The sequence below is a fragment of the Vitis riparia genome, chromosome 5 (genome assembly GCF_004353265.1).
Source record: "Vitis riparia cultivar Riparia Gloire de Montpellier isolate 1030 chromosome 5, EGFV_Vit.rip_1.0, whole genome shotgun sequence".
NCBI lineage: Eukaryota > Viridiplantae > Streptophyta > Magnoliopsida > Vitales > Vitaceae > Vitis > Vitis riparia.
Window position 1 is genome coordinate 15,552,609 of NC_048435.1, and position 26,153 is coordinate 15,578,761.

A 26,153-nucleotide genomic window follows, 5' to 3' on the forward strand; every position below is an offset into this window, starting at 1 on the left:
TGGTTATTATAATGTGAAATGTAGGATAAACAAATATTAGACTCTTTAGTCATGTGATAAGTTGCCCTTGAATCAATAATCCAAGAGTTAGAATGAAGATTACTTGAAGTACTAAGAGTTGTTTTAAAAGTACCTAACTGTGCAAAAGCACAAGAAGTGGAGGAAGAGGAAACATTAGATTCTTGTATAATCTTATACAAGAGATCTAGTTGTTCTTTTATAAAAGGGAGATTGTTTGAGGTTGATGTTGAACCTGGTGTCTCAAATGATAGTGCATTCATTGCTTCACACTAAAATCCTTTGCTGGTTCTGAACTGCTTGTTGCACTTGTGGCTGTCCTTGGCCCTTGATGGTGGCTTTCCATGCAATTTCCAACAAGTCTCTCTAGTGTGTCTTGGCTTATTGCAATGATCAGACCATCTACTCTCATTTTCTCCCCCTTTTGGAAGTCCAAGATTGCCGTCTTGAATTGTATTGAGTGCTGAATTCTCTTGTGGAGTTGGTCCTGTCATGACAACCCTTCTAGACTCTTCACTACACCTAGGAATAAACTTCATGTAAGGATGGAAGAGGATATTTTCCAAGTATTTGACCTCTTCCTGATCCAACTGTGGATTTAATCCAGCCAAAAGATTAAAGATTTGATCCTGTTCAATCATCTTAGCTAGCCTTGTTGCATCTAACGCATATTCCATTTCAATATGTTGATAGAGATCCAACTCTTGCCTCAAGACTTTTAATGTGTTGTAGTAGGCTATCACTGAGAGATCTTTCTGCTTAGTGTCATAGATCATGGTCTTTAGTTCATGGATTTGAGCAGTGTCTCCTTTCTTCGAGTATGTTTGTGACACAATGTCCAAACCTCCTTAGCCAAAGAAAGAAACAAAAAACGTTTGCCAATTTCTGGTTGCATTGAATTCAGCAGCCACGACAATATCATGGAATTTTCAGCATCCCATGATTCAAAAGATGGATCAAATTGTTTTGGTACCTCAATGGTACCATGTAAACATCCCATTTTCTCTCTACTTTTAAGGAAAAGTTTTGCTGATTATGCCCATTGAGCTTCTCAGTTGTAATCTGGATTGTGGGATTATTGAAATGGGTTGTTGTCTTGGGTTGGTTTGACAATATTCCAGCAAAAGTTTCTTCCGTCCTTTGAAGAAGAAAACCAAGGAAGAAGTAGGGGATAAATAAGGGTTGATGGCAATATAAGGTTGTGAATATGATAGGCAAGGCTTGGCAATGAAGGTGAAGAAGAAGAAGGAAAAACTAGTAGGAAATTTTTTTTCAGCTCTGATACCATGTTACAAAATAAGAAATCTTCTCATTTGCTCAAGGAAAAAATAGTCCAGGTATATGTATAAGTTTCAAACTTGTACAATAAATGGAAACCAAATAAGATAGCTGACCTACTCCTAAAATTCTTCCTACAAATCCTCTAATTACAACTTTCCTAATTTATATAGTCAACTAATTTATATATGCACAAAAACAGGAATAAATCAAATAAACTTCTTAAAATTAGGTACAATTATTTGATTCCACCAAAAACAACCTTTTTGCTCCCACTCTCACCATGATTTGATAGACTCATATTCATAGAACAATGGGGCCCATTGGTTCAAGGTTCCATGAGGAGCTACCACCATTGTATCTTCATTGCCATGCACATCCTTTTTACCAGAATGCTCCACCAATGGAATGCCCATCTTTGGACATCTCTGAAATGAGGAACTGGAACATCCTTGGCTCTCCACTTACCCACCAAGCAGCTGCTGAAGGCCTTGGAGACAGGATTCTGCCACCTTGACCCATGCTACATCACTCAAAATTTTTGGATGATTTTTTGGTGTATCCGCATAAGTAACTCCTTCCATAACAAATGATCTGCTCCCTGAAGGTCCTATGGGTTTAGGCTTGCCCTTGCCTCCACTGACCCCATCAAGGCCCTCAATTCCCATCTCCCACAACTTTCTACCCATAAACCCAAGAAGATCAGAACCCTCTGGAATGATAACAAAATATCTTCTCGCATCCTCTGACATGACTGATAATAAATGGTATCTTCCAGCTTTGTTTTGCCACAGATCTTCCATGAACCATCTTCCATTGTCTTTCATTTCTCTCTGTAGCAACCTTTCCCCCTTCCACTTACAGCGAAGATCAAGAACTTCTAGTAACCATCCCAGCACCTTCCCACTCATCTTGATCCATCTTTGATAGCCTTTACCCCTCTCCACAAACTGCTCCTCTACTCACCCCTTCATCCATCTAGATACAAGCTCAAAGGACTTTGAATGGATGCAGACCACCCTGACCGTCATTTTTTCCAAAAAATTCTACTCCAGAAATCTGCCAGCCTTCTAAATCAATGATCAAAACATAAGTGCATCCAGCAAGATGTCACCAAACTAGCAGGTAAAAATCCACTCAAACAACTGAAAAGGTATTCAAAACCACCAGCCACTTTAAATCAAGTATGTCAAGTCATATAGTTTTAAACATGCTGTGAGATTCTTCCCATCTAAGTCAAGAATTTTTTTCTTTTATTTCTTTTAGTTTTATTTGTTCTCTATGAATATTATTCAGTTCTATGACTGTACTGCATTTTTATTGAGTATGCAATGACGAAGAAAGTGAACCTAATTGGAGGCAATACATGTCAGATAGCAATTCCAATCATTGGGGGCAATAGAGGTTTAGCCCAATCCAAACCCTAGTCGTGAGCTGACTGCCCATAGCTTAATGCAGCCTTAACTCCTTGGAGGTGCTCAACTCAAAGCCAACTTACATGTAACAACTCTAGGCAAGCTCACACATTGGTTGGGCTGGGTTGAATTCACTTTGCTTTAGCCACAACCCTGAGTTTGTTTTTTTCCACTTCGACTGTCGTGTTCTAATCTTCTCTTTTCTTGTTATCCTGCTACTTTTGTTATGCTGTTCCATTAGTAAGTATGCATTTTTTTTAAACACTTCTTTTTCCTTGCTCACAGTTATGCTTCTAGAATCGATATGTCATTCTGTTATTGGATCAGTCACTTTTTATTACACGAGGTTGGATCATGTGTTTATCCATGTCTTATATGTTTCAAATGATCTCAGATGTGGCCTGATCTTATTGCAAAGAGCAAGGAAGGTGGGGCAGATGTTATCCAAACTTATGTATTCTGGAATGGGCATGAGCCAGTTAGACGACAGGTGAGATATTTATTTATGGTCCGATCTGGAAGCCACCTTGGATGGTTATCTTGGACAATGTTCATTTCTTTCTACTTACCTATTCCTTTCATTTATCAATTGTGTGTTCAGTATAACTTTGAAGGAAGATATGACATTGTCAAGTTTGTGAAGCTAGTGGGATCTAGTGGGCTGTATCTCCATCTCCGCATTGGTCCTTATGTTTGTGCCGAATGGAATTTCGGGTCTCACCTTCTTTCCAATACGGATTTTTCTATTTCTTTTTCTACTTATGATCCCATAACTGGAAGATGACATCTGTTAGCTTTGACATAGTTTTTCATCCTACTGCATGATTGAGAATATTTTGATGCCTTTTTATTTTTTTCAATGTTCTGTCCTCTGGGTGTGTTGCAACTAAGGTGGTGCATGCTTGTTATTTCTTTGTTTAATTGGGCATGTTGAGAGAGAGAGAAAAAAGAAAGACCTTAATTCTCATTCATGTAATATCTACTTACAATTGAGAAATATATATATATACAAGGCTAGGAGTCCTAACTACCATACATGTGACCTATATTAACAAGGAAAGATTATACACTATAAATACATTATATTCAACACTCCCCCTCAAGCTGGAGCATATACATCATATGCACCAAGCTTATTACAAATATATTTAATCCTAGGACCTCTGAGAGATTTAGTGAAGATGTCTGCTAGTTGATCATTTGAATTAACAAAACTTGTAGCAACATATTCTGATGCGATCTTCTCTCTAATGAAATGATAGTCAATTTCAATATGTTTGGTCCTTTCATGAAAGACTGGATTGGATGCAATATGTAATGCGGTTTGGTTATCACAGATGAGTTTCATCTGTTCATCCTTTCCAAATCTCAACTCTCGAAGAAGATGTCTCAACCATATGAGTTCACATGTTGCCAAAGCCATAGCTCGATACTCGGCTTCAGCGCTAGATCTGGCCACTACATCTTGTTTCTTACTCTTCCAAGATATTAGATTACCTCCAATAAAAACACAGTACCTTGAAGTGGAACGTCTATCTGTGGGTGAGTCAACCCAATCTGCATCTGTGTAACCAACAACCTGAGTATGACCTCTGTTCTCGTACAACACACCTTGGCCTGGTGTACTTTTGATATATCGAAGAATGCGGATTACGGCATCCCAATGGCTATCACATGGTGACTGTAGGGATTGACTAACAACACTCACAGGAAAAGAAATGTCTGGACGAGTAATGGTGAGATAGTTCAATTTACCTACGAGCCGTCGATATCTCCCGGGGTCTCCTAAAGGCTCCCCCTGTCCTGGTACAAGTTTGACATTCGGATCCATAGGTGTGTCTACCGGTTTACAGTCTAACATACCGGTTTCTTCCAGGATGTCTAAAGCATACTTCCTTTGGGAAAGGACCACACCAAAACTGGATTGAGCTATCTCAATTCCCAAGAAATACTTGAGTTTCCCCAAGTCTTTGGTCTGAAAGTGGGTAAAAAGATGTTGCTTTAGTTTCTGAATACCATCTTGATCACTCCCTGTAATGACGATGTCGTCCACATAAACAACCAGATAAATACACTGCCCCAAAGAGTTATGATGATAGAAAACTGAATGGTCTGTTGTACTGCGAAGCATGCCAAACTCTTGAACAACAGAACTAAAACGGCCAAACCATGCTCGAGGAGATTGTTTCAAGCCATATAGAGAACGGCGTAACCTGCACACTAAACCAGACTCCCCCTGAGCAACAAAACCAGGAGGTTGCTCCATATAAACTTCCTCGGCAAGATCACCATGAAGGAAGACATTTTTAATATCCAACTGATAAAGAGGCCAAGAACACATAGCAGCCATGGAGAGAAGCAGACGGACAGAAGCAATCTTGGCAAGAGGAGAGAATGTGTCACCATAATCAGAACCATAAACCTGAGTATAGCCTTTAGCAACTAAGTGGGCCTTAAGGCGATCAACCTGACCATCAGGACCAACCTTAACTGCGTAGACCCAACGACAGCCAACGGTAGATTTACCAGAGGGTAAAACAACAAGATCCCAAGTGCCATTAGAGTGTAGAGCAGCCATTTCATCCACCATTGCCTGTCGCCAGCCTGGATGGGAAAGAGCTTCATGGGTGCTCTTTGGAAGAGAAACAGAGGATATAGCAGAAACAAAAGCAGAATAGGGTGAAGATAATCGATGATAACTCAAAAAATTGTAAATAGGATGAGGATTACGAGTAGAGCGAGTACCTTTCAGAATAGCAATGGGTAAGTCATTAAGAGAAGGCAGAGCCGGGGCAGGTGAAACCGAAGGGATAGGAAGTGAGTCAGCAGGTGCCTCAGCAAAAGGGAGAGGAGCAACGACACAAGGGCGACGATGATAAACCTGAAGTGGTCGAGGAGGCATAGCATCAGGTGGGGAGACAATGGGAATAGGCAAGACTTTAGAAACAGGAAGAGACTCAGAAGTGGTGGAAAAGAATGGTGAGTCCTCAAAGAAAGTGACATCAGCGGAGATAAAGTATCGATGAGTCTCAAGGGAATAACAACGATAACCCTTCTGAAGTCTGGAGTATCCCAAGAAGAGGCACTTCATGGCTTTGGCGGAAAGCTTGTCCTGTCCAGGAGTGAGAATATGAACAAAGCAAGTACAACCAAAGACACGAGGAGGAAGGAAATAAAATGGTTGGTCAGGGAAGAGAAGGGAGTGAGGAATCTGATCGTGTAAGACAGAGGAGGGCATACGATTAATCAAATAACAAGCGGTAAGAACAGCGTCCCCCCAAAAACGAAAAGGAACATTACTATGGAGGAGGATAGTACGAGCTGTCTCAACAAGATGTCGATTCTTGCGTTCAGCTACCCCATTTTGTTGAGGAGTATGAGCACAAGAAGACTGATGCAGAATCCCATGATGAGACATAAACGAAGTAAATGGGGCTGAAAAATATTCCCTGGCATTGTCACTGCGTAACACACGAATAGAAATATTGAATTGGGTTTGGATTTCAGCATAAAATTTCTGGAAAATAGAGAATAACTTAGCTCGATTTTTCATTAAAAATAACCAAGTACAGCGAGAATGGTCATCAATGAAAGTGACAAAATACTGAAATCCTAAAGTAGACGCAATCCGACAAGGACCCCAAACATCAGTGTGGACAAGCTCAAAAGGAGACTTTGCCCGATTATTCAAATGCTTTGGGAACGAGACACGAGTATGTTTCCCAAGCTGACATGACTCACACGGAAGCGACGACAAAGTGGAAAAACGAGGGACCATCTTCTGGAACTTGGAGAGACTAGGGTGGCCCAGACGATTGTGAATGAGGAGAGGAGCATCAGTGGAAATGCAAACTACAGGAGATGAATCAGAGGTGAGGTGATAGGGCCTTGAGACTCACGACCTATGCCAATCGTCTTCCCCGTACTCCGGTCCTGCAAGGTCACAAATTTATCAGAAAAGGTAATAGAGCAATTAAGAGTACGAGTGATTTTGTTGATGGAAATAAGATTAAAAGGACATTCAGGAGTATAAAGGACAAAAGTGAGAGGTAGAGAAGGTAGAGGAAGGGCCAAACCAATACCTTTAGCCACAGTTTGAAAACCATTAGCTAAGGTAACAGTAGGTAAAGTAGAGGTAGTAGTAATAGAGGAGAAAAGATCCTTATTACCAGATAAGTGATCAGAAGCTCCAGAATCTAGAATCCAGGGTCCAAGAGAAGATGTGTGGGTAAGGCAGGCAGAGGCATTACCAGGCTGGGCAACAGAGGCAACAGAAGCCTGAGATGCGGAAGAGCTTGGAGGCTGAGGCAGCGGAGAATCAGAGGACTGGGCCACATGGGCAGTGCGAGGAGGTCGTCCATGTAACTGATAGCAACGATCGCGAGTGTGGCCAAGTTTATTGCAATAAGTGCAATGAGGACGTTGACCTCTACCTCGGGTACCACTGTGGCCTCCTCGAGAGCTAGTTTGAGAAACTAACACAGAAGAGCGCGTGAGATGCAGTCGCCGGACAGAAAATTGCGCGTGGCCGACGCGTGGATGATCTTTTGGTTCCGGTGCCTTCACAAAAGTTGGAGATCTCCTCCAGGCGCTCCTTCTGGTATGGTCGGTGTCGGAAAAAGACGTCGCTGGAAAGTTCGCCGGAAAAGTTTGCCGGCGGTGAGTGTTTTCTGACGACGATCCGACTGACCGGAAAGTATTGGGAGATGGGGAAGGTGACCGGAATGAAACACGGTCACCGGAAGGTTTCCCGGAGTTGATGACACTGGAAACTGGAAAGAATTAGGTTTTCTCCCTTGGCTCTGATACCATGTTGAGAGAGAGAGAAAGAAGAAAGACCTTAATTCTCATTCATGTAATATCTACTTACAATTGAGAAATATATATATATACAAGGCTAGGAGTCCTAACTACCATACATGTGACCTATATTAACAAGGAAATATTATACACTATAAATACATTATATTCAACAGGGCACATAAGTGAGCTGCTGGACATGGAGAATCTCAAAATCTGTTTTGTCAGCCCCTTAGTACATGTAAAGTTTGGAGTGTAGAATTTTGTTCATGTAGACTAGTTTACTGGTTTTTTTTTTTTTTTGATTTAATTTTCCAGCTAAGAAAGCTTTTCCCAGTTCACATATAGGCTCCTGTGATCACTTTATTCAAACCTTTTTGTAATTTTTTGGTTAAGTCTAAAATTTCCTTAAATTTTTTGGAAAAAAAAAGAAAAAAAAGAAGAAAAAAAGTGGTTGTGATTTATTTGAAAGCCTATATGAATGTTAATTGAGGTTCCTCTATAAATTACCAATGATTTTTAGGTCACGCTGATCAGTCCATTTGAGTACTAGCTCCATGTCATTGCATAGATTGAAGTAATTTATGGAATAGTTGAAACTATTGTGATGAAAGAATTAACTGAAAGGAATATTTCAAGATAACAAGATGTCCAGGGAAGATAAAGAACCACAAAATGTAGCATTACCCATGGTTTCTATCTTTGTTTCCTTTCTCTTTAAAAAATATTCTATGTCCTCTTATGTTTTTTTCTAACAAACCTCCTCTTTTTTTTTTTTTTTCTTTTTTTAATTTAATTTTGATTTTATTAGCTTTTTTTTTTTTATATTTGTGGCATGGTGGGCAAGGAAAAGTAATAGAATACATCTGAGAACCCAACCTTAATGAAAAGTATCAAAGATTGAGGAGTTAGTTAGGAAAGAAATGCGAATTCCTATTTTGTAGGGATAAGATCTAGTTGTTATTTTTCAAATTGTTCTATTTCATCAAATCTGGTTAGTTATGGGTTTGTTAGGTTGTTGAGTCCTTTATGGGATTGTCTTTCCCTATTTATTGGTAATTTCTCAATTCTTAGAATTAATGATTTTTGATTCTTAAAAGCTCACATGGTGTCGGAGCTTGAGCTTTGAGTCTTGATTGGAAAATTTTTAGATGGCAAAAACCTCTATGACTGGAGCCACTAGAGGCTCAACCACTTTTGGAGGGGATGCGGACAACACTCAAACTATCTCCTTGGCACCATTCCAACAATTTGATTGTGCATATTTGAATTCTTCTTTACAATTAACCATTCACAATTTGATTGGTGAGAATTACTTAGAATGGGTCCAGTGTATGAAACTAGTGATTGATGACAAAAGGAAACTTGCCCATTTGATAGGTGAAGTAACGAAACCGGCCACAAATGATCTGACTTTGAAAACATGGAGGTCTAAAAATCCTATGGTGATTGCTTGGCTCATCAATTCTATGGAACCAACGATTGGGAAATCTTACATGTTCTTACCGACGACCAAAGAAGTCTGGGATGCTGTTTCAGATCTATAAAATTCTTCCCAAATATTTCTGTTAAAGATGAAGCTTTGGCAGTCCAAACAAGGAGATTGAGAAGTGACCTTTTGTTGCAATGAGATGACGACTTTGTTGTAAGAGTTGGGTTTGTGTTATGATGAGGAATGGGATTGCCCAATGACAATGTGAGATACATGAAACGGATGGAAAATTATAGTCTATGCATTTTTGGCGGGACTTAACAAGGATCTGGATGAGTTAGAGGTTGAATTCTAGGCAGAAAACCACTGCCATCCATTCAAGAAGTTTTCTGTGAGGTACGAAGGAAGGATGCTCGATGGAATGTGATGCTAAATGGAGAACCACGTTTGAATACTGATACAGAAGCTTCTGCTCTTGTATCAAAGGGACTTGACTAAGATGGAAATCGAAGAAACACACAAAAAAAAAAAAAGAAAAAAAAAGCCTTGGCGTGATCACTATAAAAAAAAAGGCTTGGCATACTCTTGAGACTTGTTGGAAATTGCATAGGAAGCCTTAGAATTGGAAAAAGAAGCCAAGTGGAGATGACCAAGCTATCCAGGTTTCCAATACTGATTAAGGGCAACAAGCTGCTTCAGAAATGCTTCCTTTCACCAAGGATCTGCTAGAACACTTGTATAATCTACTTCAATCTTCTTCTTTCAATGCAAACTCTAATTTATTGAAGGAAAAGTTTGAGTCTGAACAGGTTTTCAAATTTTTTCACAACATAGTGCAAACTTAGTTTCAAACAAACATTCAAATCTTTTGAAGTGACAATGGGAAGGAATATTTTAATAAAATCCTAGGGAAATACTTTGAGAAAAATGGCATTGTGCACTAAAATTCTTGTAATGATACTCCTTAACAAAATGGAGTGGCTGAAAGAAAAAACAAACACCTTCTCAAAGTTGCTAGATCCTTAATTTTTACAACTAAGGTCCCTAAATATTTGTGGGGGAAGACTGTTCTTAGAGCTACCTATTTGATCAATCAGATGCCATCAAGGGTCTTGCATTTTCAAACACTAATAGATTTTTTCAAAAAGTGTTATCCTTCATCAAGAATTTCAGGTAATATTCCTCTTAAAATTTTTGGTTGTATCAGATTTGTTCACATTCACAATCATGAATGGGGAAAACTTGAGCCAAGAGCTAAAAAATGTGTGTTTCTTGGTTATTCTCCAACATAAAAAGGATACAAATGTTTTTATCCAATTTAAAAAAAAATGTTTGTTACCATGGATGTCATTTTTTTGAAACAAAAAAATATGGTTTTAATCATTTTCAGGGGGAGAGTGATAGTGAAGATTCTTTCTTTAATAACCTCCAAATAGAAATGCCTTCTGTGATGTCTGTCCTAGATTCAGAAACAGAAAAATTTGTTCAATCACCTTCAGGAGCACCAGCACCCGTGGCAACCCTTATTTTAGAAATACCCTTGTCTAACTCCATACCCACTTCAGGAACCGCTGGGACATCCACGGAAGTAAATATGTTAAATGCTGAGAGGAATGGACAACTGACGATTATGCCATCAGAAAATCACATGGAATCTGAAGTGTGTGAGAAGCCAGGAAAAATATCAAATGAGTTTATTGTCTATTCAAGGAAGAACCTTGATTAAAGGAAAACAAACTCCACTTGTCAGTAGCCCTAAGGGCCTAACTTGAGAACAAATTTGATTTCTGTCAATCCTCCAGGTAAATCCATGTCTGAGTCTAATTCTTCCAATTCCTAAATTTAGTTTGTTAATGATTTAGGTGTTCTGATTGCTTGTTGAAAAGATACTAGGCAATGTACTAAACATCCTTTGTCTAACTTTGTGTCCTATGGAAAATTATCTCATTCTCTTCCTACATTTACTTCACAACTTTCTTGTATGAACATTCTTAAAAATATACAAGATGCTCTTAATGTTCCTAAAAGGAAGTTATTCTTGAAGAGATGAGAGCTCATGAGAAGAACAAGTCAAGGGAGATAGTAAGTTTGCTTGAATGAAGGTCCACAATTGGTTGCAAATGAGTCTTTACAATGAAAGACAACTCGAATGGCTCTCTAGAAAGATATAAAGCTCAATTAGTAGCGAAGGGATTCACTCAAACACATGGTATTGCCTATTTAGAAACATTTGCTCTAGTGGGCAAGCAAAACATAGTGAGAGTGCTCTTATCAATTGTTGTAAATCTGGACTAGCTGTTGCAACAGTTGGATGTGAAAAATTTCTCAATGGGGATTTGGAACAAGAAGTTTATATGGAGTCTCCTTTAGGCTTTATTGAAAAATTTGGATCAAAGATGTGCAAGCTAAGGAAGTCGTTATATGGACTCAACCAATTGCCTAGGGCATGGTTTGATAAATTCACTTAGTCCATAAAGAAACAAGGTTATACTCAGGGGTAAACTGGTCACACCTTGTTTATGAAGTTCTCATTCGAAGGGAAGATTGCTGTGTTAATTGTTTATGTGGATGATATTATTCTCATTGGAGATGACTTTCCTGAGATAGAAAGGTTATAGAAGGTTCTAGCTTTTGAATTTGAGATTAAGGATGTAGGGTCATTAAGGTACTTTCTTAGAATGGAAGTTTCACATTCCAAGAACGGCATCGTCGTCTCACAACAAAAGCACATTCTCGATCTCCTAAAAGAAATAGGTATAAGTGGTTGGAGACCAACTGATACTCTTGCACAATACAATTTGAAGCTAGAAAGAAAACAACAAAGGACCTGCAGATAAAACGTGATATCAGAAGTTGGTTGGCAAACTGATATATTTGTCACACACTCGACCAGACATTGCTTTTGCAGTGAGCTTTGTGTGTCAATTCAGGCACTCTCCACATGATGAATACCTTGAAGCTGTTTACAAGATTATATAGTACTTGAAGGGTACTCTAGGGAAAGGATTATTGTTTAAGAAGGATGAGCAATGAGGAATTGAGGTTCACATTAATGCCAATTGGGCTAGATTAATCACTGATAAAAGATTTACCTACGGGTACTATATGTTTGTATAGGGTAACTTGGTTACTTGGAGAAGCAAGAAGCAAAGTATGGTGTCACGAAGAAGCATTGAAGCAGAGTTTAGAGGTATGAAACATGAGATTTGTGAGATGTTATGACCAAAACATGTCTTAGAAGAACTAAGGAGGCCCATTACTCTTCCTATCAAATTGTATAGTGGCAAAAAAACAACCATCAATATTGCACATAATCTAACATTACATGACAAGACAAAACATGTTGAGATTGATAGACATTTCATAAAGGAGAAACTTGGGACTGTTTCTATGCTTGCCGTTTGTTCCTGCAATGCAACAGATAGTAGACATCCTTACCAAGGAACTCTTAAGGTCTAACTTTGAGTTTCTTGTTAGCAAGTTGGGAAGGATGGACATCTACACACCAACTTGAGGGGAAGTGTTGAAGATTTAGGAGTTAGTTAGGAATATGAGATTTAGGAGGGAGTTAGGAAAGAAATTCAAATTCCTATTTTGTAGGGATAAGATCTGGTTGTTGTTTTTTGATTGTTCTATTTCAACAAATTTGATTAGTTATGGGTTTGTTAGGTTGTTAGAGTTTTGAGTCTTTTATAAGATTGTCTTTCCCTATTTATTTGTAATTTCTCAACTCTCAGAATTAATGAATTCCAATTCTCAAAAGCTCATAGAAAGAATATAGAAGAACTTATAAATACCCAAAAAATATGGCCATTTCTTAAGGTAGTCTCTTAAAATTACTTGTTCCTAGATGGTTATGATGCTTGTACAAGTTTTCATGATCATTTTCTTTTTCCTTTTTTCCCTTTCTTTTGATAACTTTCTTTTTTATAAGCAAACAAAAACTCCAATCAAAGGTGCCTAATAAAAAGGGTAAGAGGCAACAAAAGAAGAAAAACAAACCTGCCCATCGAAGAACAACAAAAGCTATGATAAATTATGTATAGTTTAGACTATTAATGGAATCCGACAAGATACAATTTTTTTTTTCTTTTTGGATAAAAAACAAAGATATATTAATGTTGATAAAAGTTCAAGAGAAGGATGAGAGTTCACAAAAATTGATCAAAGTAAGACTAGACTTCTCTAGTATACAAGGAGAACTATACACATTGGCATACACAAAATATCTTAGAAGTCAGAATCAACTCCTGTCAATGTTATTTCCCCCTTTTGAATAACAAACTGAAAGCCAATTGAGTTGAATAATAATAAGTGGGACTCCTCTAAAAGTGACAATACAAGAGGCCTAAAGGGAGGAATAGAAGTGAAGTAGATCCCATAACATCTCTTCCATTCTCCACTTGTCATAAAAAATTCTAACATTTCTCTCCACATAATCCAATGTATAGTGAGGCAAGCGATTTGTCAAAAGAGTCTTGTCTTTGATTGAATTCCCTAATCCTCTAAATGACATAATCGTCATATCTCCAATACTCCTAGGCGGAACCTAATTAATATTAGCTAAACTGAACAGCTTATGCCAAAGTCCAAATGTTATTAGGCAATGTAGAAAAAATGGTCAATCGATTCTCCACTGATGGTGCATAAAATGCACCATTGAAGACTAAGAGATTTGTAGGTCCATCTCACTTGTAGCATGTCATTGGTATTGTGCACCACTAACCAAGCAAAGACTTTAATCTTTGAAGGGGCTTTTGATTTTTAAACATAATTGGCTGGAAGGAATGGGATTAGATTTGAGGAATTGGATAAGACCAAGAAGAAAAATTTTACTAAAAATAAACCTGAGGAGGATAACGACCAAGCTCTTGAACCTAGGGTAGAAGGAGACAAGTGCATTGAGGTAAGTGAAGACATGAGTCTTATGAGAAATTTAATTTTTATATGTGAGATTACGACGAAAATTAAAATTCCAAGAATGTGGATAGGGATTACCAAAGATGGTTGAGATGGTGAGATTTTTCATTGAGATAATTTTATAGGGCCTTGAAAATTGTGAACAGAAATGTTGACTTTCCCACCATATATTTTCCCAGAATTGAATTCTCTCCCTGTTCCCCACCACAAAGAGGGTGTACAGGAAAAAGTCTTGAAAGACTAGCGGAATAATCTTTCAAGGACATTTGTTTGACCATCTAACCAAAATGTTGATGTCCCATCCATTAGGATGTGTCCTATAAATGCTCGTAATAGCTAGATGCTATAGACTACAACTTTCCCTAGGGAACTTCCAAAGCCACTTTCCTAAAAGAGCACAATTTCAAGGAAGTCTTCCCAAACCCCAAACCTCCAAACTCCTTTGGCTTATACACCATATCCCAATTGATAAGATGATATTTCTTACCATCCTCAGTCTTTGACTAAAGGAAGTCCCTTTGTATTTTCTCAATCTTGAAGGCTATTGATGTCAGGATCTTGAAAAGAGAGAGGAAATAGTTATGGATGAGAGACAAACAAGACTGAATTAAGGTTATCCTTCCCTCCAAAGACAAAAAAGCATTTTTCCGCCCATCCAACCTCCTGAGATTCTATCAACTATTGGATCCCAAAATCCTATTGGTGCTTTGATTTATTATCCCATTACCGTGGAACTCTAAAAACACCCTCATAAGGTCCTCTTTAATCACAATCCTAACACTCTTGATACATTGCAGTAGTAAAACCATTAGGGCTAGGGGCCCGTTCCTTATTTAGTTGGAAAATAGCAAGGCACACCCCTTCTTCAGAAAAGGGACGATCTAGCCTGGCAACACTGTCTCCAAATATAGGAGACCACTCTAAACCTTTCATCCTCTAAGAAACACCAAAGGGTTTGGATTAGAGCTTTCAAAAAAAGATTCATCTCCTCTAAAATATTTTCAATGTTGCTTAGAGTTACCCCTTCTTTAGACGCCAACGACTTTATGAATTTTTTGTTTTGCCTCCTATTGGTCAGTCAATGAAAGAATTTAGAATTGCAATCGCATTCTTTTATCCATTTAACCTTGGATTTTTGCCTTCAATGAAACTCTTCCTTTAATAATAATTCCTCTAGATCTTGCTTCCTTAAGGCTTTCAAAGTTGAGAGTTTAGAAGTCAATTTTCCTTCCTACTCAACTAAGTCAATCTTAACAATGTCTAACAGAATGTTATTCTTTTTCTCTTTTTTATCTCCAAACAATGCTTTGTTCCAATCTTTCAATTTTGCTTTTACGAACTTTAGTTTCATCATAAATGTGTGACCTTCCCAACTGCCAACTTGACACTTGTACCACCAATTACTAAAACTTTCCTTAAACTCAAGTTTGTTCAATTGGGTTATAGCTTGAGAGACTATGCTTGACTCCAAATGATTCAACAAAAAAGGCTGACATCGGCCAGATTGAGTAGTAGAAGCAGAAGAGAGGGATAGAAGATTTGAGTGACAAGCCCTAACTAAAGATTGGTCCTTAATAAAAGTCCAAAGTTAAAAGGAAATACCCAACTTGGCAATCCATGGTGCGAGAGCCCTTCACCTCTTTCAGTCCCTTTGATTGAACAGGTTTTTTTATGAGAAAGGAAAGTTATCGCCTTGGTTGAAGAGTCCAACTCGAATAACCAAATTAGTCATGGCCTTCAGCTTAGTGCACTTGCTCAAATCCAAATCACTTCCACCCATTAAAGCCTCCTCCTCTTTTGAAGACTTTTGGAAGTTTGGGACTATTTTTCTTGCCAGAGACGAAATTTTGAAACATATAGGCCAACTTTTCGTTGGAAGCCTTGCATTGTCTAGAGTTGCCCTTTGAGTAGGCTACTTTTGTGAATGAGTGACAAGTTGGACCTTCATAGAGCAGGATTCAGTGCCTAGAATTTTGGGGATGAAAAGTCAAATGGGCCTCCCTTAAATGACTCACATGGGCTCCTTGCTATTGGATGGGCTTTGTTGTCGTGTATAGAAGAAAAAAGCCTAAGAGCACATTCTCTATTTGGGCTTCCTCCATGTTGAGCCTTAATCAAAGAATGGGCTTTTTATCTATGCTTGGGGACATAATGGGCCTTGATGGGCTTCCCACCAGTGGGCCCCTCTTCTCCACTGCCAAGCCTTTTTTTTCCTCTTTAAAGCTTCATTTGGATTTGAAAAGGAGGAACGAGAAATTCATGCACAACTGTTTTCCCTTTTTCCTTTTGAGTTGCCCCATCCCCCATGTGCCCCTTTCTTGAGATTGTCCAAAGGACACCTCCTCCTGCTGAATCAAAATCATCTCTACAAGTTAACTTATCTCTCACATGACATCTTTGATGAAAACTGAAAAGCTATTAGAGCTATTATCCAAGTAAACTACCACCAAGTTACTCCAAACACCATTGGAGCCAAGATTTCTTAAGGAAAAAAATCTAGGAAAAAACCCTTCACAAAAGCTAAAACCAGGAACTTCTGGTTAATCACCTTTATATATTTTTTGGTTCATCATCAAAAGTTCTTACAATAACCAAGTTCTTCCCTTTTATAATGACAACCCTCAACTACTTTTTGAAGGTTTCCAAGACAATTAGTAGCCTTTAATAACAAAAACTGACCTTTGGACGTCTAATTTAATAACAAACCTTTCCCATGCAAACCTTTTATGTTTTCAAACTGCCATAAATTGTCTAATATTGACTACATCATTCTCCCCTCCTTAGAAGAAGCACGTCCTTGAGTTTGGTGCTGCTGGAAACATCTTTTAGATTTTCACCAGTGTAAGAATATAAATCTGAAATGTTGAATGTTGAATCAATTCCCATATGTTTTGGTAGATCTAAGCATTTTCCCCAATCTTCTTGATGATTTTGTAAGGTCCTATCTTTCTTTTACTTAGCTTGGAATAAGAGCCAGCTGGAAATCTTTCCTTGCGTGGGTATACCATCACCATGTAACTCTCTTGAAAGCTTTGGCTGAGCCTTTTCTGATCTGCATATTTCTTATACTTTGCATTTGACTCCTCAATCTTCAATCTGATTTCTTCATGCAGGGTTTTCATTAAGTCAACCATGTTTTCACTCTTTAAACTATTTCTTCCCATTTTTGGTAAAGGAGCTAAATCATAAAGATGCATTGGCTGCTTCCCATAAACAACTTCAAAAGGCCTTTTGCCTGTAGTTAGATTCTTGGAATAGTTATAGGCAAATTCTGCTTGCGCAACCACAGCTTCCCATTGCTTAGGATTTTCTCCAACCAGGCACCTCAATAAATCACCCAAACTTCTATTGACAACCTCAGTTTGTCCATCCATTTGAGGATGATAGGAAGTACTATATTGCAGCTTGGTTCCAAACTTCTTCCATAAAGTTCTCCAAAAATGAGAGAGAAACTTGGAATCTTGATCTGAGGTGATGGATTTTGGCACTCCATGCAATCGCACAACCTCTCTAAAGTAGAGATTTGCTATATTTGATGCATCCATAGTCTTCTTGCAACAAATGAAATGAGCCATTTTTTGAAAATCTATCAACCACCACAAAGATGGGATCCATTCCCCGTTGACTTCTTGGTAATCCCACCACAAAGTCCATACTTACGTCTTCCCAAGGAGCTGTAGGAACTGGCAGCGGAGTGTACAAACCTGTATTTTGAACTTTTCCTTTTGATTCTTGACATGTTTGACACCTTTTAACAAATTTGTAAATATCCCCCCTCATTTTTGGCCAAAAGAACTTCTGTTCAATCATAGCATATCTTTTATCTTGCCCAAAATGTCCTCCTAAGCCTCCACCATGCATGTCTTGAATGATCTTTTCCTTCAAAGAGCAATCTGGAATACAGAGTTGATTCCTTGAATAGGAAGCCATCATGCAACAAATACTTTCCTGGCTGCCCATTAGTACAATCCTTCCAAATTGAACCAAAGAAAGGGTCACCTAGATAAAGATCCTTAAAGGAATCGAAACCCTTGACAGTAACAGTCATACTGGTCAACAACAAACTTCTTCAACTAAGTGCATCTGCCACTTTGTTACTTGCTCCAGACTTGTGCTTTATCACAAATGTGAATCGTTGTAAGTAAGAAACCCAATGGGCATGCCTTTTGCTTAACTTTTGCTGGCTGTTGAGATGCTTTAAAGCTTCATGATCTGTATGCAAAATAAATTCTTGATGTATCAAGTCATGCTCCTAATGCTTAAGAGGCTGAATGATGGCATAAAATTCTTTATCATAAGTGGTGTATTTGCTTCTCGTGTCATTCAATTTTTCGCTGTAAAAGGACACAGGTCTGCCTTTCTTGACTTAGAACAGCTCCAATCCCAATTCCAGAAGCATTTTTTTTTTTTTTTGATAGGAAACGACAACGGAATATATCGATAAAAAGAAGGTACAATTAGAAGGATGAGAAATCCTCCCACCAAAGAAAAACAAGACTACAAGTAATCAAATATAAGAAATACAACGAGAGAAAAAGCAAACGGTCTTTTACACACCGCTAACCAATCAAGTTGTAACACGTTAAGAGGAATCCCCTTAAAAACCTTAGAACAAAAAGCCCATAGAGAAGCCAAAAAACGAATAGCATCCCAAAGATACCCTGAATTCCTTTCTTTATCCTCAAAAATCCTTGCATTCCTTTCCCGCCACACCACCCACATTAACGCGATGCACGCGTCTTGCCATAAAACAACCCCTCTCTTAGAAGATCCGAAACCATTAAAATTAGTAAAAAACATGTCAGAGATGCTCCTTGGGGAGACCCAATCCATCTTTCCTAACTGAAATAATCTGTGCCACAACCCCTTGGTCAAAGAGCAATGGAGGAAAAGGTGATCTACTGTTTCTCCATGCTTCATGCACAACTTACATATGTCGGGACTAAGTGCTTTGTGGGGTCTTCTCAATTGTAGCAAGTCATTAGTATTAACCTTCTTGTGCGCCACCAACCAGACAAAGGACTTGACTTTGAAAGGGACTTGAGAATTCCAGACAAACTTAGTAGGGAACACTGGAGGCGACTCGGAATATTGGGATAAGGCCAGAAAGAAAGATTTGATTGTGAAAAGACCTGAAGGAGATAAGGACCAGGATCTCTTATCTGGAATCGAAGGAGATATGTGTAGATGATCAAGAGACCGCATAAGGCTTTCTAAATCTTCTATCTCAGAATCAGTATGATTTCGGCGAAAATTGAAATTCCAAGAGAAAGGACGGGAATATCCGAGAATTGATGAAATAGGAGCATTTTTATCCGTGACTATGCTAAGTAATCTTGGATATTGTATTCCCAAAGGTTGATCCCCCTACCACAAGTCATCCCAGAACCGAATTCTATCCCCGTCCCCTACCACAAACCGAGTAAATTTGGAAAACTCTTGGAAGACTAGTGCAATGGCCTTCCAAGGACAACGATGAGACCATTTAACAATATTGTTGACATCCCAGCCATTGGAGTGTGATCCATAAATGCTTAAGATAACCTGATGCCACAGAGCTGAACCCTCCCTAGGATATCTCCACAACCACTTCCCTAAAAGAGTGACATTCCTCATAGAAATCTTTCCAAAACCCAAACCCCCTCTCGACTTCGGCTTGCACACAACGTCCCAATTAACCAAATGGTCCCTTTTGCCTTCCCCTACGCCTGACCATAAAAATTCTCTTTGCATTCTCTCAATTTTTGCTGCCACAGAGGCGGGAATCTTAAACAGGGAGAGAAAGTAACATGACATATGGGTTAGACAAGATTGAATGAGTGTTATCCTACCTCCAAAAGATAAATACGCCTTCTGCCACCCATCTATTCTCCTTGATATCCTCTCAATCACAGGATCCCAAAAGCCACTCGCCTTAGGATTCCCTCCCAGAGGAAGACCTAGGTAAAGTATAGGCCACCCAGAAGCCTTACAGTCAAGCATCTCGGCCAGCCTAGAAAGGTGATTCTGTTCAAGATTAATGCCATAGATGTTGCTTTTGTCAAGATTAATTTTCAAACCGGAAATATGTCCAAACACTAGCAGTACATTCTTAAGCGTCATCATATCCTCTTCTCGAGTACTGGAAAAGAAAATGGTATCATCTGCAAATTGTAAATGGGATACCCTTGTTCTGTTCCTACCCACCCTGAAGCCCTCCAAGACGTTTCTCTCCTCAGCTTTCAATAACATCTTACTCAATAAATCTGCCACTATAGTGAACAAAAAAGGTGATAAAGGGTCGCCTTGTCTTAAACCTCTAGATACCTTAACCCACCCTTTCGCATTACCGTTCACTAGGACTGCATAAGAAACCGAGGACAAGCAACCTCTCATCCATTTCCTCCATCTAAGACTAAACCCTTTCATCTCCAACACATGATCCATAAAATCCCAACTCACATGGTCATAGGCCTTTTCAAAGTCAATTTTGAATACAACTCCTTCCTCCCCTGTTCTTCTTTTCTCATCCACTATCTCGTTGGCTATGAGAACTGCATCCAAAATTTGTCTCCCTTGCACGAAGGCTCCTTGAGTGGAATGAATAGTCTCGTGAAGTACCCCTCTTAGATGCCCTGCTAACACTTTGACTATTATCTTGTAAAGACTAGTGATCAAGCTAATGGGTCTAAAGTCTGAGATTCTCCTTGACATGCTTTTTTTGGGTAACAAAACTATAAAGGAAGCGTTGGTGCTCTGATTGATAATCCCGCTCCTATGGAATTCTGCAAACACTCTCACTAGATCCTCCTTTATCAGTTCCCAACAATCTTGAAACACTGCAATGGTAAAGCCATCCGACCTAGGAGCCTTATCCCTATCCATCTGAAAAATGGCCTTATAAATCTCTTCTTCAGTAAAGGGGGATTCCAATCTAGACGCACTCTCACCAGAAATAGGGGACCAATCTAAGCCTTCCACTCTCCACGATTCTCCAGAAGGACTCGCGTAAAGCTTTTCGAAATACCTTAAGATCTCCTCTTTTATACTCTCTGGATTATTCAACATTAGGCCACTTTCATTCTCCAAGTCCTTGATAAATTTCCTATTTCGCCTGCCATTGGCCACCTTATGAAAAAATTTTGAGTTGCAATCCCCTTCTTTTACCCATTTCACCCTAGCTTTTTGTCTCCAATGTATTTCTTCTCTCAAAATCAACTCCTCTAGCTCCCCTTTTCTTAAAGCTTTTTGGACTAAAAGTTCATGGGATAGTCCCCCTTCTTGCTCCAAGGAATCAAAGTTAGCTAAATCAGATAATATATCTTTTTTCTTTTTACTTAGCTCTCCAAAAGAAGTCTTATTCCACTCTTTCAATTTGGCTTTAACGAACTGTAATTTCCTCATGAACTTGTGTCCTTCCCACCCATTTCCTTGAAACTCTCTCCACCATCTTCCAAAATTCTCCTTAAAACTAGAATGTTGCAACCACATATTCTCAAACCTGAATGGCGTTGGTCCCCACTTGAAAGGATTGGTTTCCAAAACAATCGGCCAATGATCCGAAGTCCATCTTGGCAGTACTCCTTGAAGACTTTGAGGAAATACTTGTTCCCACTCATTTGAGTACAAGAAGCGATCTAATCTCTTGCATACTGGATTCTCTTGCATGTTTGACCAAGTATAAGATGCGCTCCTTAAAGGTGAATCTATCAATTCGCAATCTCTTATGAAGTCATCAAAATCCTTCATGCTTGGGGTTAATCTAGAACCTCCCAATTTTTCTGAACTTCTCCTTATAACATTAAAGTCGCCGCCCACACACCAACGCGGATGAGAGAGCCCAACAATGTCTGAAAGCTCCACCCAAAAATCCTTCCTGAGAGCTGAGTTGTTTGGGCCATAAACTGCAGATAACCACAAAGATTCGCGTCCGTCCAACGCGAACTTGATTGAGACCGAAAAAGAGCCTAACACTACCTCCTTCCTACGCAACTTTTTAGAGTCTCATATGACCAAAATCCCACCCGAAGCCCCACTCGCCGGAAAGGTTGCCCAATCCTTATTTCTGGCTGACCAAACACTACCCACAAGCCTTCTGTCACACTCCTCCTTTTTAGTTTCTTGAATCATCACTACATCCGGCTTTTCTGATCTCAGAAAATCCTTAACCACCCTTCTCTTTTTCTTAGAACCCAAACCCCTGGTATTCCAACAGATTATCTTCATGTGAAACTCTCTGACCTTGATCCCGAACCAAATCCAATTGGTCTCACAATCCTGTAGAGCATCTGCTCTTCCTCCTGGAATATACCTTGATATCCAGAGACTTTAAAACCTCACGTAGTTTTGCCATTTTCCTAGGGGATAGTCCTTCTATTTGGAACTCGCCCGGAGGAGAGCCCGCAATGCCTCCCAGGTTAACTGCAGCCTTACTGTAAGCTGAGAGAGGGTTGACGCTCTCACGCATCTGGTTGGGACAAGCAGGCTGGATCACCTCCCTTTCTGAATTAGGGATATCAACAGGAATTTGACCTTTGAAAGCATCGTTGACTTTTTTGAAAAAAAAATTGGAATTTACTTGGTTTTCCGTAGGAGCCAAAGATTGAGAAACTGAAACGGGAAGCATGGGGGTAGAAGGACTTAGAATGGGGACGGAAGGGTTCAAGAGGGAATTAGTGAAGCCACTAGAAGAGGGAATATGTTGCTGGGTAGACTGAAAAAGTGAAGGCGTTACCTCCAGAGACTCTACAACCATCGAACCACAATTCCCCAACAAGTTAGGCCCTTTACCTCTGGTTTCTGGCGAAGAAGGCATAACCATGACTGCTGAGCCATGAGGAACAGACCCCACTCGGCCCAAAAATCCTTCCATATCTTCGTCAGATGAAGCATTGTTCGAAATCTCTTCCTTTCTCGGCTCCGAAGCCCGTTCCCCTAAATTCTTCTTGCGAAGCCTTGTAAATCGAGGAGAAAAAAGAGAGCTTGCACTTAAATCTCTTTTCGCTTGAGATTCGGCACCTGAATCTTCTGCCCTTAAGTCCTCTTCGCTATCCACCTTGGTCTTTCCGCGCGGAATGGGCTCGCTGCTGCACCGGATTCCCCGTCGGTGCTCTGAGCTTGGGGGAAAGAAGGTTGCCCACAGCTTCCTTGAACCGTGCAGCACCTTCTTCTTCGCTAGCCTGCTCGACTGGACCTCGAGGAGTTCGGGGTCTGATTTCCCCTTCTCGTTTGCAGAAGATGAGTCTTCTTCCTTGCGTAACGATGCCCCAGTCTCAAATGGAGTGAACACTTCTGGGCTTAGGCCCAACCTCATTGGGCCTTTAAGCTTGCAGCCCGTTATATTTGCTTTTAGCCCAGGCCTTGCCAGCGACTGGGCCTTCCTTTCACAGGCCCGACGACCCACATCGGTGATAGCTTCGTCTTCTCCGACCCACTCTCCTCCTGTTACTTCGATACCGTCCATCCCATCTGTTTTCAAACGAGACTGAGACGGGAGCTGGTAGCCCTTGTCACATTTGTCGGCTGAGGTAAGCATAGCCTTACCCTTTTCTCCCTCCTTCCTTTGTCTGCTGTCTTCCCCGACACGATATCTCCCACCCGCCGTTGATCTTCCACTCTCCCCTCGTCTTCCTCCACCTGTCCGCGAGTGAGAAGCGACAGCCACCCGAGTCGACTCACCTTTTTCGCCACCTCTCCTTCTTTCTTCATCTCCGACCACTACGACGACGACTGTAAACACCCAATCCCCATCAGACACTTCTAACAGAGCTGGAAGGATTGCCCTATCCCTCATTGCGATCTTTAACCTCGCCCTGCTGAGATCGAACAGCTTCAACGTGCGCCAATCGATTTCATTTACTGTCCCCCATTGCTCCACAATCTTCTTCAGGTGTACCTCCGACCAAAGGTGAAATGGCAGCCCCCGTAATTCGATCCAACCTTCTCTAAACTTCCCGTCTATTTCCGCGTTCTCCTTCGGCGACCATCTTCGCAACTGGATGATGTTCCTTTCCCCAACCTTTATCTTCCTCAAATCATGGAGAAATATGGCTTCCTCGATTGTTTCGACAAAGAATACACCATTTCTATCTGAAATGGGAACAACCGTTACAACGCCTTTCTTCCCTAAACTTCTCGCCACTGATCTTCCAACCTCAGCCCAATTCTCCCTGTCAAACTTGCTTTCACACACCACAGCTCGCGCCCATCTCCCAATTGGAACTAGACCACCTCCTCTTGGTCCTTCATCACTGACTACCTTCGCAAATGATCTGTGCATCGATCCCTCGTAATTGTGAGACCAGCTTTCCCCTCTTATATTCCTTCCTTTTTCTATTACATTCGGATAAGGGGCCACCAACAAAGAAGATAACGCATTTTTTATATTCTCCCAACCTCTGCCCTTGTCGCCCTCAGGAATGATCAGAACGGAAGGCTTTCTGTTGGTAGCAAACTCCGAGATCCTAATGAACCTTCCATGGTTGTTGAAGCCAACTTCCATTAGATGCACCCTGCATTTTCCTCTGAATTTTTTGTTGAAACCCATATGACTCTTCAATGCTAAGGCTTTCGTCAAGTGATCAACCAACCACCCAACCGCTTCCTTTTCAAAACCTAATGCAAAAACAGAGCCTCTACTTATCTCTGTTATCGAGCACCATTCGCCTCCTTGCTCGCCTTCCAACCTGATCAAGAAAGTCTTCCTCTCAACCAATACCTTCAACATCCTCCTGGCTTTCTATGATACTACAAATTCCTTTTAATTGAGGAATGCAAAACCCCCTCAACACCAAGAAGGAAGTAAATCAAACTCCACAACATTCTTGCTTTGGAGCAAAAGAGAAGCAAGTGATCTATGGTTTCCTCCTCAAATTTGCACAAATTACACCTATTTGGAAGATTCCAACCCCTCATCTTTCCAAAGTTAGACTTCTACCCCATGTCGCTTCCTAGGCAAAGAAGCTGACCTTCACTGGAGCCCAAGTCCTCCACACAATACTGAACAGAAAAGGATCTCTAGATCCACTAGAAAAGGAGCAATACAGAGATCTAACGAAGAACCTACTGTTCTTGGAATCGTTCCAACTCAGATCTAACTTCGGAAGTCCCCTTAAGCAAGAAGATTAGTTACCACCATGATAGCCACTTCATTCAAGCCCTCCAATAACACTAAAACTTTTGCTTCAATCCAATTCCAGAAGCATCACACTCTACTTCAAAGACCTTTTAAAATCTGGCAGCACTAGTACCGGGGCTGAGCTGAGCATCTCTTTAATCTTTTGAAAACTTTCTTCTGCTTGTTCTGACCATTGAAACCTCCCTTTCTTCATGCAATCAGTTATAGGAGCAATTATAGTGCTGAAATTCTTGATGAAGCGTCTATAAACTTTCTTTCTTTTTTTGTTTTATTTTTTCCTTCTAGAAATTTTCTCCAAAATCGGGTCTTAGAAATGGGGATCACTTAGGTTACCTCCTAGGGAAAGACATGAATAGGTCAAGGGCTATGCACTAAACATGTGGCTCATAGAGAAGGCCTACAAGCCTACCCACCAAGGAGATTATGCCTAAAAATTGACAATAGTGAAGGTACCCTTCTCTATGTTAATCTTAAAGCAGGACACCATCAAATGATTGTAAGTTTAGTTGTAAATATTTTCTCTTTTAAATGATTCTAGTGTATACTTATCCATATTTTTGATCCTTCTTTGCATAGAAGATTGGATACTTCTTGGAAGGATTGCTCATCCTTCTTTGGACTTCATATTTTAATACAATGAAATCTTTGTTTCTTACCAAAAAATAAAAAAAAATAAATAAAAGAGAAGAAAATGATATAATCATCCTCAAATAGTAGATGCAATATATATATTATATATATTGGATCTACTATTTGAGGATGATTATATCATTTTCTTCTCTTTTATTTATTTTTTTTTTATTTTTTGGTAAGAAACAAAGATTTCATTGTATTATTTTGAAATTAGAAACTAACATTTCATTCCTATGGAAAAAAGTACAAAGAAGGATGAAAAATCCTTCTTTCATAATACTACCCTTTGTAAAACTTTGATTAGAAGTAGGAAAAAAAATATGTCATCTAGAAAGCCAAGGTCTTTGCACATCTAAGGGTGATTCCAAAAACAAAAGCAATATTAGAGAGGTGGAAACCCCACAAACAATCTTATATGTTTGGCTCCTTGCTTTACTAACATATCTACCATGTGATTAGTTGAACGAGGAATTCAAAGAAAAAAGTACCCCATATCTGAAGTAAAACAAAAAATTTGGCCAAGCCAACCATCTAATTTCCA

At 39.6% G+C, this 26,153-nt stretch overlaps 1 protein-coding gene across 1 annotated transcript in view; it reads left to right on the forward strand.

The window, feature by feature from the left end:
* LOC117913849 (beta-galactosidase 9) overlaps positions 1–26,153 on the forward strand; it is a 153,201-nt gene that overhangs the window by 11,825 nt on the left and 115,223 nt on the right. The window contains exons 2-3 of the mRNA XM_034828923.1: positions 3,106–3,201; positions 3,313–3,425. Of these exons, the coding sequence (XP_034684814.1) occupies positions 3,106–3,201; positions 3,313–3,425 (209 nt within the window). The remainder of the gene's footprint in view (positions 1–3,105; positions 3,202–3,312; positions 3,426–26,153) is intronic.